Source organism: Saccopteryx bilineata, chromosome 3, assembly GCF_036850765.1.
Source record: "Saccopteryx bilineata isolate mSacBil1 chromosome 3, mSacBil1_pri_phased_curated, whole genome shotgun sequence".
NCBI classification, from domain to species: domain Eukaryota; kingdom Metazoa; phylum Chordata; class Mammalia; order Chiroptera; family Emballonuridae; genus Saccopteryx; species Saccopteryx bilineata.
The window spans coordinates 61,068,237-61,080,924 of record NC_089492.1 but is presented as its reverse complement, the minus strand read 5'-3'; the positions used below and the strand labels follow the sequence as shown (position 1 = coordinate 61,080,924).

At 39.5% G+C, this 12,688-nt stretch overlaps 1 protein-coding gene across 2 annotated transcripts in view; it reads right to left on the bottom strand.

Moving 5' to 3' along the window:
• NKAIN3 (sodium/potassium transporting ATPase interacting 3) overlaps window positions 1–12,688 on the bottom strand; it is a 636,992-nt gene that overhangs the window by 158,089 nt on the left and 466,215 nt on the right. For both annotated transcript variants that reach the window (XM_066266203.1, XM_066266204.1), the window contains exon 4: window positions 9,789–9,986. In XM_066266203.1, the coding sequence (XP_066122300.1) occupies window positions 9,789–9,986 (198 nt within the window). The remainder of the gene's footprint in view (window positions 1–9,788; window positions 9,987–12,688) is intronic.

The following is a 12,688-nucleotide window of genomic DNA, read 5'->3' as shown; positions in this document are numbered from 1 at the left end:
AGAAGGAATAACTAACGATAGCTAAAGGGTAAAGGTTGCTTTTTATGGTAAAGAATATATTCTAAAATGTCTGTGGTGATGGTGGTACATATCTGTGGGTATACTGAAAACTACCTAACTGTACATTTTAAATGAATGAATTGTATGGTATATGAATTGTATCTCAATAAAACCTTTAAAAAATGTATGCACATTTCAAAGACAGAGTACACTGCACAGACATGAATGCTCATATAGAAATGACTTAAAATCAACGGTCACCAGACAAACACTCAAACCCAAACAATTTGATGGAACAGGTACACTTTGGTTCCTGAACACAAATGTCTGTGCCAAAGACTTGTCAGTATCACTGACACAGCAATTCTTTCTCCACAACCATGCTTCCTTCTCAATATTTAGATGGTCTAATGCAGGGGTCCCCAAACTTTTTACACAGGGGGCCAGTTCACTGTCCCTCAGACCGTTGGAGGGCCGGACTATAAAAATAAACTATGAACAAATCTCTATGCACACTGCACATATCTTATTTCAAAGTAAAAAAACAAAACGGGAACAAATACAATATTTAAAATAAAGAACAAGTAAATTTAAACCAACAAACTGACCAGTATTTCAATGGGAACTATGGGCCTGCTTTTGGCTAATGAGATGGTCAATGTCTGGTTCCATATTTGTCATTGCTAGCTGTAACAAGTGATATGACACGCTTCTGGAGCTGTGATGCGTATATCTGCGTCACCAGAAGTAGTACTGTACGTGAGCAACGCCGCACTCTGCAGCACCGCCGCATACAGTACTTCAGGAGCACAAAATGATGCACTCTCACTGACCACCAATGAAAGAGGTGCCCCTTCCATAAGTGCGGCAGGGGCCAGAAAAATGGCCTCAGGGGGCCGCATGTGGCCCACGGGCCATAGTTTGGGGACCCCTGGTCTAATGAGTGATTTCTTTATGGAACTTTAGATAAACTGTTGATCAGTTTCCTGAGGATGGAGGTGAATAAAGAGACCAGAAATGGTATATATAAAGTAACTGATCTACTAAAAATTGTATATAAGGAGCAATCATCTATTTCATTTTACAATGAATTCTCTAGGAAAAGGATAATTCTGGGAAGAATTTAAGCAGGAGAGGTTGATTAAAATTGCTTTCCTCTTACCAACAACTAGAAAATCCCCAGCAAGCAAGCAAGGAGAAAGGAATCTGATAGTCTCACAATTTGACAAGTGGTGAAATCCTCCCTTTGCTCCATACTTTTTTTTTTCTCAACAACAAAAAGGTAGTTAGGGGATATTTTCAAGAGTGAAAGATAACATTTTGAACTATTTATTTCACCAATCTTTAACTATCAAGTAATTATTAATTGCTCCCGATTACTTTCAAATACTAGAGCTACCGAATGAACCTTGTCAACACAACAGGAGAGTCACAGCTTTACAGTTCTGAGAGTTTACCACTGATCCGATGTCATAAGGAAGTCCAAGGAAATGGTTAAAACCATGCATTCTGGAGTCCATCTGCCTCTGTTTAAGGTCCAGCTTTGCTCACTCACAAGTTGTGTGACCTTGGACAAATTACTTCACCTCTCCGTGTGTCTCAGTTTTCACATTCACAGAATAATGAATAAAATAATACCTACTTCTATGGTCACTTTGAAGATTAAATGAATTCATATCTGCAAAGCATTCAGTATGTCCCAAGCACATACTAACAGTCTGCTAAATAAATGTAAATGTTTACGTAAAAATCAACTCCCCCAAACCCCACTTTTAACTTTATTTACATTTTTGGAGGGGGTACAAATAACAAAAATTGGAACTTATTTTAAATCTTATTTTTGACTTGCATTCTTAATCTGTGTGAGCATGTGTTACTGAGTCAGCCATAGTATTATCTGCTCCTGTCAGCAGATGGAACAGATATCCATTTTGAATAAAAATTCCCCAGGATATCTTGTGGTCTAATGTTATCTTTCACCCTTCTCTATTGAGATTTAATTTATCTTTAAGTCAAATGTGTCTGATTGAAGGACAGGGAACAGTGATGAATGTTGATGTGACTAGATAGATAAAATGAAAAGAACAGGAGATTGGAGGAAACCAATTCCCAGATTGCCCTGATCTCCGGCTCTGACCATGGTGAAGACATTAAAGAATAAGACGTGTCGACTATTAGATATGAAGGAGAATATCTTGACAGTGAGAATTTAAGGCAATGTATATGTAAACTTAGTTCTAAAGAGAGGTAGATAAAGTGAGTTGTAAAGATCTCTTTCAGGTTTAGAGATTAGGATTTGTCAGCTAGTTGCAAACATAAGTTCCTTTAAAATATATGTATGTTGTTTAATAGTTAACATGAGACTATGGATCTGTTTACCCACAAATAACTAATCCTGAAAAATTAAAAAGGGCCATAAAATGCTTATTTATTACTTACCTATTGATCTCAGAAGTGGCAGTCCACTAAAATAGAATATCTGATAATAACTAAGATTTAAGAGTGCCTCCAATGATCAAGTAAATATTACGAAACTTGGGATTGTTTAATAATCAAAGAGAAACAAGGATACATCTCTTCCACTCTTGTTACAATAATATAACATTATAGTAATGAAATATATAGAAATATAGAAAAATATAGAAGATATATAGAAATAAATTAGGACATAACATTAAAAGCCATTAAGACAAATGAATTAGACTATGCCTTCTGGGTGGGAACACTAATCTAGTGTGTACAGATATAATAGGCATACTCTGCCTTTTGTGCAGGTCCCAGTTAGTGTGTGTGTGTGAAGTTATATATAAATAAAAAGTGGCTTGATGTGACAATTCTGAAAATTAACATAAAAAAGGGCTCCCTGCTAGAAAGTGGCCTGATGTGATAATGCACTAGATTAACAACTGTTAGAAAGCATATGTCAGAAAAAGGTACTGAAGCCAAGGGGCCTCTAGCTGCAGTTAGTCATCCAGATTCCAACATTGAACGCATTGAACGTGGGCTGTCTCCACACCGCTCTGACCAAGGACAGCCGAGAGGAGCACACCAACGGGGCCCCAGTAAGCTGTACCCAAGCACGCCATAGTATTTGTAAGTAATAAACTGCCAGTGTGATTCTTGCAACTAACTTGTGTGTCAGTCTTTGTCTTTCCTCCAGTGGCAACTGGTCTCATAGTTCTTTTTTTATTATTGATTTTAGTTTTGGTCTCATAGTCTTGAAGAGGCCATCAACCCTGCTGTTAAGCAGGAGTATCTCCTTGCATGGGGAAGTTGAATCGGGGATGCCTGATCGACGTAGAGCTCGGGCTCTACTGGGACAATTCTTTTATATAAATCATGTGACGATTGAATGGTATTATTGAAAATGTGATACAACAACTAAAAACCTTTTTGAGTAAAACATAAATGTAATTCTACATCTTTTGGCATTTTATCTCTTTCTTGAATGCTTATTTAAATCAAACTCCTTGCCATGTTCTACATATGGTCTTAAAAAATTAACAAACTTATTTCTATCTATATAATAATCATGTTGATATACTGAAAATTGTTATACTCTGTCTTTAATAGCATGTTTTTAGATACACTGGGGTGTGCTTTTATAAATAACCATGAACATCATTCGAGTAGTTCTTTATTCCTGATGAATCATTTTCTTAGGAGCCATTCCACATGCCATGTCCTAGAGAGGTGGTGGCAGGTTCATCTGGGGCAGCCTCAGGAGAAGAGGGTGCAGTCCGTCCAGGAGCAGGTCAGGCGGGCCTCACATGACAAGGTGTGGATTTGGATCTCATCTTGCAGGTGATGGGAATCACGGAAGGGTGATCAAAAGGAAAGTGGGTGATCAGATTTGCACTTTGGAGTCGTTTCTCTGGAGCAAGTGCATGCACAATGGTGGGCAGGGCAGAGGTGGGGCAGGAAGGGTGACTCAGGAGGTCATCAGCCTCCTGAGAAGTGTGGAGCAGATGGGGATGAGAGGAGGGACTGATACTCCAGAGCCTGACATTGATACTGTCTTTGATTTCTCATCTCCTCCATGGGTTAAATTTTGTTTGTCCCCTCAGACAGTCCACAGCCTTTCTTTAGAATCCATCCTGATCTTTAACTGGGTGTTGATGACAATGTTCAGGTCAACAAGTACCAACTCTGTCTTTAATAGCATGAAGGCGACAGAAACCACTTCTGCCTTCTGCTCTCCCTCTCCCCCTCAAACTGACCATCTGTGAAGGAAGGTTAAGACAGATTGCTGCTAGGCAGGGATAGGCGCTTGGGAGGGGGCCCTGGCTCCTGTGTGGGGGCCAGTTGAGTGGGATCCTAAATCATTGCCTTCTTTCTGAGTTCAGCTTTCCCCTCATGTCTGTCAAGCTTGTATACCACCTCTATCGAATGCTTGTGATGGGGCTTATGTTTCTTTTGGTTCTAGCTCTTCTCTTACACAGGACAATTGCATAGGTCAGCGGTTCTCAACCTGTGGGTCGCGACCGTGGCGGGGGTCGAACGACCAAAACACAGGGGTCGCCTAAAGTCATCGGAACCCACAGGTTGAGAACCGCTGGCATAGGTGGTATTCACCAGCAGAGCTGAGTCTGTGTGTGTAAGTCACTAGAACATCTCTCACTCATTTGCTAGACAGTTGCCCTGAAACTCCAAGGGACCCCCTCCACTGTCTAGGCCACATGCTTCCGACCCTTTCTTACTTCTTGATATTCCTGGGCCTCCAGCAATGACAGGGCAACCTACTTTTGCACATCCCTGTATGTGTGTATAGATAAATATATATTATATATTTATATTAATATTATATATACTATACATTATATATAATATTATATAATGCAGGGCATCTGGACTGAGACCAACCTCACAGCCCTTTGTCTGTTTGCTTAATTGTTGCGCATGCACCTCAGGTTGTTAAATATTGCAATCATCATCCATATTTTTCAGTACTAAATTTGATATCCCAACACATATAAGGCAACACATACAGAAATTTTTCCCTTATCATAAGATTTAAAAAACACTATTCTAATAATTGTAAATATATGCATATAAAATAAGTGGAAAGTACAAGAAACCCATATAAAATCAAAGATAATAATACATAATTTGTATGTTGTGAAATACTCAGGCTATATTTCATTTTAATAAAAATTATATTAAAAATCTTTTCTCCTAGGTATATTACACAAGAAAAGCCAGAGATCAGCAGATAATTCTTTTTTTGCCAGAAGGCTAAATAGTCTAGTACTGCAAAGGCAGACAGACAGCTTTGAATGTTCCCTAAAATAATATGTTGAGGAATTCCTTTATAAAGAAAAAAGCACTTCCAGGTGGCAACACACACTTAATTCAGTGTTTCTCTAGCATAGACTTTTATGTGACAGTTCAGCTCCTTATCAAATGAATATACTCCCACCTTGCCATTCAAGTGAATTGGAGTTACTATGGGTAAATGACTTTTTGATTCTATAGCATTCTGCTGCATCATAAAGATTTAGACATCATGCCATCATTCCTTGAAATGGTTTAGCAATTTAATATAAATAATTTTTAGAAGGAGGAAGATCTGTTTACATATGAAAGACTCTAGGAAAATGTTTCCATAAAAACCTTTAGAATCTAGTATATGATAATACTCTATTATCATAAAATAGACTGAAAATTTTTAAGAGAAAAATTTGCCTCTACATTTAATAAAATAATATATATTATATACACAAACCTACAAGGCTGTGTAAGAGTAGGGTTACAGTGTGAGTGATATTCTTTTGAGTTAATAATAACCTGCAAAAAATAATAATAATAATTACCTGCATGTCATTTTCCATATGAACAACTGTAAACCTACTTTTATCCCCTACGTGTGTGTGTGCATGTGTGTGTGTGTGTGTGTGTATGATTAAAGAAAGACAAGAGAATAGGAAAAGACTAACAAACATATATCGACAATGACAGTATATATATATATTTAAATGATTATAAAAACCAAGAATAAGCAGATTCCTTGTTATATCTCTGAATGAAAATCTTTTAGCATTGAGGTACAACATCTTTTTTTGAATTGCGTTAGATTTGGTTTTCTTTGAATAAAAACACTAAAAGACCTTTGCTTTTATAAAATTCAAAGCATTCGCTTTTCCAAAAAAAATTCTAATTAAAATGTGCTCTAAAATACTATCTTAAAACTTTACATAGGCAAGTTAAAGAACAATAATTAACAGAGCAAGATAAGACCACTACACCAGTGGCCCCAAATGAGCTTTGTTTCCTCATCTTCTCACCTTTCCATAGTCCCTTCCCAAAATGACTCTGGGTTTGGTCATATCAGTCAGATGAGGGCTTGTAGTCAAATGGATGATAGTAAGCATTACTCAAGTACAGGAATACCTCAGAGATATTGGGAGTTTGGTCCAGACCACTTCCATAAAGCAAATATCACAGTAAAACAAGTCACAAATTCTTTGGTTTCCCAGTACTTAAAAATGCTTACACTACACTGTCGCCTATTAAGTATGCAATAGAATTATGTCTAAAAAGATAATGTACATACCTTAATTAAAATATTTTACTGTTTGTTGGGCAGATAAAATGTATTATGCTCACTTTGTTGAAGATAACATGAGGAGGCCGTCGCCCAGGTGATATTAATGTGTGTTGGGGTGGGCTAAAGGCAGGCAGAATCCTTGTAGCCTGGGGCTTGGTTTTGGGATTAAGCCTTTCCTATCCTTTTTGATGTAGGGCGGTAAAATCCAATCATGCCTCAGAGAAGTGACTTTGTATTAGAGACTTCCCTATTTGGTATATTGGATTAGAGGTTGTGAAGCTACAATATAAAATGGGGGCAGAACAGAGTTTGGGCTCTTGGTTCCTGAGGTTAGCATGAGAGAGCGGAGAGAGTAGAGCCAGCAGTGGAAGGAGGCCACGTGGAGGAGGCCAGGAGAAGCAGCCAAGATGGTGGAGTGCTGAGTGAGATGCCAGTTTGTGTAGAGTTTGTATCTGGGATAAGGAAGGAGATGGGGAACTGAGGAGAATAAGGCTGGTGAGCTAGAAACCTTTGATTCTAGGAAACTCGGATAAGTCAGTGGTTTTGTGAGCACTGAATGTGAGTGGCTTTTGGAGCCCAGTGTGTATTTTTACTTGCCCGCCGGGTGCAAGCTAGGATTAAAGACAATGGCCCACCAGTTTGTGGCTCCGTTGTTTCTTTACCGACTGTCCGAATCCAATGCGAACCTGCATGGGCCAGAAGACTGCTGTGATGGTGGCCCTGGCTCTGGCTCCTGGCTTTACACTGTTAAAAAATGCTAACCATTATTTGAGCTTGTTGGACAAAATGGTGCCACTAGACTTGCTCAGTGCAGGGTTGCCACTAACTTTCAATTGGTAAGATGCAATACCTGAAAGGTGCAATAAGGTGGGGTGTAGCAAAACAAGGTGTGCTTGTAGAGACTTGAAAAAGGTTTGCATGTTGGGCTTCTCTAAGAAATCGGGTGTCTTGCTGTAAGAAAGTCTGTCAACTTTTCTACAAAAAGAGATGCCACGTAGAGGAGAATTTACTAACAGCCAGCACCATACATCTGAGTGAGTTCTTCCTGTATTTTCTAGCCCTAGCAGAGGCCCTGGTCAAAAGACTCACAGGAGTGACCCTAGCAAAATTATGTGCAACAGGACTATCTAGCTGGGCCTTGCCAAAATCCCTGATATACAGAATTCTAAGCAATAAACTGGTATTATTTTCAGTAATGACATTTTGGAGTGTTTTGTTACAAATCAGCAGATAACAAATACAGTAAATGGTATCAAGGTGTGTTGTGCATGAGGTACAGTACAGAGATAGAATTACTCAAGGATGCATTTTAGGGGGAAATTTACTGTGATTAATAGCAATAAAAATTATCAAGGCAAAGGTAAAAGGGGTTTGAACTTATGTAACCTAAAGTAGAATAAAGAAAAAGAATCAACACAACAATAAGCTATACAACATCACCAGATGGAGAAACATCAGCCTGGCCTCTATAGTTATAGCTAGTTAAAGCAATAGACTAAGAAAAAGAGAATTATGAGTATGTACAAATCTCACCAAAATGTGGAAGAACACATCACCAGACCAGGAAGCCTCAGCCTGATCTCCAAAGTTGGCCACCCACCCCGCCATGCTCGTTGATGAGGGTAGAGTTCTCTACAGCTTCAGGGACCCTACCTATTTTATGGGAAAATTTTGGCTGGAGGCTATTACATGAGGGCCTTTCTTGCATACCCTCTAGGAACAAGGAAAGGTCACCACATTTGGAATAATTAACTAGGCTGGCAGTCAAGTGATAAGAACATCCTCCCTGGCTTCAAGGGAAATTTCAACAGGATGTCTTATCTCACCCCGAGTAAATGACTCAGTCATTCTTGTAATGATATTATTATTATTATTATTATTATTATTATTAGAGGAGGGAAGGCAGAGAGACAGACTCCAGCATACATCCCTATCAGAATCCAACAGGTAAGCCCACAAGGGGACAATGTCTGCCCATCTTGGGCCATTGCTCCATTGCAACTGGAGCCATTTTTTAGCACCTGAGGTGGAGGCCATGGAGCCATCTTCAGCACCTGAAGCCAACTTGAGCCAATCAAACCATGGCTGTGGAAAGGGAAGAGGGAGAAAGAGAAAGAGAGAGAGAGAAGGGGGAGGCATGGAGTTAGAGATGGTCCCCTCTCCTGTGTGCCCTGACTGGGAATCAAACCCAGGACATCCACATTCTGGACTGATGCTCTACCACTGAGTCAACCAGCCAGGGCCCCTGTAACCACTTTTTGTGACCTTATTATTTATATTCAATTGAGTTCAAATTAATATATTTTTTTATATACTGTTCTTCCACAAGGATTTCTCAAAGTTCTTTTTAGAAATAATTGCAAAGTAAATTCTTCACTGACATACACTTCTTATATTTCTGTCATCTATTAATTTATTATTGCACTAAAGTCTCTGATTCTGACTTTAATCAGTTGGATAGGACTGAGGTGGTTAGTTTATGTGAAAAGCATGGTTAAAAATGGCTGTATTATGTACTGACTCCAACAAAATGCCAAGTGCTTGCTGCATCTCAAAGAAATAATCTTCTTGATGATGGTATATAGCTTAAATTAATTCCACTCCACACTGCAATCAAACTGTAGGTGAGATAGCATGGTGGAAAAAAAATTTTAAGAAATTTCAAGCATATAAACCTTCTGTGGTCCAATCAAGCCATTTCTGCTCTGTGTTGCTCTATATGAAACTGTATCCTAATCCCAAATTTTAGGTAGTAGAATGTATAAGACTCTGGAGGGATTTATTTTCTTAAGAAATAATTTTTTTGAAATATGAAGTTTATTAGATTGAAGAAACAATTGGGTGTGTTTCCATCTTCTTTCTCTGGAACCAATGTGCATCAGTAAAAAAATGCAAGAGAAGGAGAAGCTGTAATAATTGTAATGGAAGTAGCAGGACTTGAGGCAGTGGGCGGCCAGCACACCACTTCTGGAATACCACAGTACTCTTTCATTGAATAGGTGGATCCTATTTCAAATTAGAAACTACAGCAACTAACTGGTTCTAAAGACAATGCATCCAGATACCAATCGGAAATGCTGTCACTAAGTGCACCTAATGTTAGCATGATTGTTGCTATTTCCATTGCTTAAAGGGTGCTCTCTGTGTGCTCAATGATGGTGTTATACAGACAGATGGCTTATATATAACATGGCAGTAAAGGAGAGTCCCAATCAGACAATGACATCAATGTGACACTTACGGAGAGTAGGATTTGGATGGCGCTGTGGATGACCTCCAGGTACTGGAAGTCGACGATGCAGCCTGTGACGGAGACATATGTGTAGTCGTCCATCATGCCGTGGGCTGATGGAGGCAGCACTCTTCGGACACAACCAGGTCCATGTTCCCGCCACCATGAGCGGTGTACAGAAATGTTGAATGTCATTAGATCTGTATCCTAGGTGGGCAGGAGACAAGAGAACAAAAAGAGAGAATCATATCATATCATATCATATCTTTGATTTTTTACCTTAAGGAGACTTCAGGATGGATGAAATTGTTGAAATGATTTAAATTTCAAGTGAAAAGTAACAAAGACAAAATCAGAAATGACTATATGTATCTTATGCCTCAATTGTGAGTTATAAATTATTCAATGTAGAGATATAATTTTTTGAATAATAACATTTTAAGGTTAGTACACATCAATGACCCAGAGATGAGATATTTTTGTCCATATTTTCTTGTTGTTTCATCATCAACATCACCATCACGTGCTAACATTTATTGAGTGCTTTATTGTATGTAGACATCTTTCTAAGCACTTTTCACATACTATATCCTTTTATTTTCATGTATATACTATTGTCAACCCAATTTACAGTGGGCTGAATAACAGTCCACCCAAAACACATGTAAGTTCTACTCCCTGGAACCTATGGACTTTACCTCCTATGGCAGTAAGAGACTTTGCAGGTGTGATTGAGTTAAGGATCATGAGATGGGGGGATTAGTTCAGATTATCTAAGTGGGGCCTGAATGCAAGCATATGTACTCTATGATAGGAAGGCAGAGGGAGATTAGATATAAGAAAGAATAGGACAAGGCAATGTGACCATGGAGATAGAGATCAGAGTGATGTGGTCACAAGCCCAGGAATGTTGGCAGTCACTAGAAGCTAAAAAAGATAAGAAAGGATTCTCCCCTAAAGCTCCAAAGGGAGCATGGCCCTGCTAACACCTTGATTTCAAACTTCTGGCCTCCAGAACAGTGAGAGAATAAATTGCTGTTATTTAAGATACCAGGTTTGTCGTAATTTCTTATAGAGAAGTTATAAAAAATTAATACACCCTGGTTTGTTGGCTTAGCAGTAGAGCATTGGTCTGGCATGTGGAAGTCCTGGGTTCAATTTTTGGCCAGGGCATGCAGGAGAAGCACCCATCTGCTTCTCCACTCTTCCCCCTCTCCTTACTCTCTAACTCTTTCTTTCTCTCCTGCACCCAAGGCTCCACTGGAGCAAAGTTGGCCCAGGTGCTTAGGATGGCTCCATGGCCTCCACCTCAGGCACTAGAATGGCTCCAGCTGCCACAGAGCAAAACCCCATATGGGTAGAGCAACACCCCCTGGTGGGCATGCCGGGTGGATCCAGTTGGGCACATGCAGGAGTCTGTCTGACTGCTTCCCTGCTTCTAACTTTGGAAAAATATAAAAAGAAGTAAAAAGAAAAAAAAATTAATATAGATGAAAAAAGTAAGTCACAGAAAGGTAAAATAAAGTGCTCCATTTATTAAATAGGGTTAGGGTTAGGGTTAGGGTTAGGTTAGTTAATGAATAAATTAAATAAATTGCTCAATTTAATTAATGAATAGTTTAAATAACTTGCTTATTTAGCGGCTGACCCAAACCTCGATCCCATGCAGTCTGTACCTCTGTGTACTATCCCATTACCTACTGTGCACTCCCCCCGCCTTTACAGTTCCTCATAATCTGAAGGGAGCTAGGTCCCTCCTTAGTTGTCTCCAGAAAATTCCACCCCAGCCAGAGTAAAAGAACAAAGAAGGCAATCCTCGACACATACATATCAAAATAACCTTTTAGAGCTCCTAGCAGAGACAGAAGCCCAGATGTTTATCATCAGGAGATAGCCTTTGGTATCTGTGGAGTGTCAGCCACAAAGGACTAAGATTATAATGTTTTCGTCACAATAATAGACTGAAGAGACTAGATGTAGGGCCAGCCTCTAGACTCTCAAATAAACTAAAGATTATGCAGAGCAGAGCAGGAGGTGTGATGAAGGAGAGTGCAGGGCGGCCTGGGGACCAGGACACAGGACTGGCAGGGAAATTGTGGACACAGGAGCCGGGTCCACTTCTGTTAATTTCCCAGTCACCACTTCAAGCGAGCTCTGTGGGGAACGTTTGAGAATGGGCACAATACATGACCTGTGCTCAGAGGCCCAGAACCTGTCTAATGGTTGTGTAATACAAATGATGCTCATGCCCAGCTCAGCAGGATGAAGGCTGTCCCTACCTCAGTGCGCAGAATGCTCGCTTCTAAGTGCCAGAGACTGAGTTTGGAACTCGAAAAACACAGGGGAAGCTGGTGTGAAATGCAAAGCCCTTGAACTTACATGTAGCCGGCCCTGAAACTAACCAGTGTGGGAGCATTTTGAGCAAGGAATTGGGGAAGCCCTCTCCTGTCGTCTTTGCTGTGTGTGTACGGGAATCGTGAGGTTAGGAACATTTCCAGTTCACGTCAGCAGGCAAAGTTACTCCACAGTTTTATATTTTTATCAACTCAGGAGTTCAAAATATCATTATAAGTATGCCTCCGATTTTATCAACAATAAAACATTTTACCTGGTTTTTTATTTGGTTGTTGGTTTGCTACACATATCATTCAGTTACCTTCACAGTTACAGCGCTTTATTGATAATAAAACATTTTACACCATTGTTTTGGTTGTTGGCTTGCTACATGAGTCATTTGTGGGAACCCTCTAAAGAGAAAATAAAATAATTGCTTTAGCTAGTGAGTTAAGTTTAACAAGAAGCATTTCACCTGCAGGCAAACTGCACACTGCTCCTTTTCCTGGCCATCAAGTTCAATCTCTTAGGTTAGTCTTGATGACTACAGAAGAACTATTCTTTCCCATTTTAAC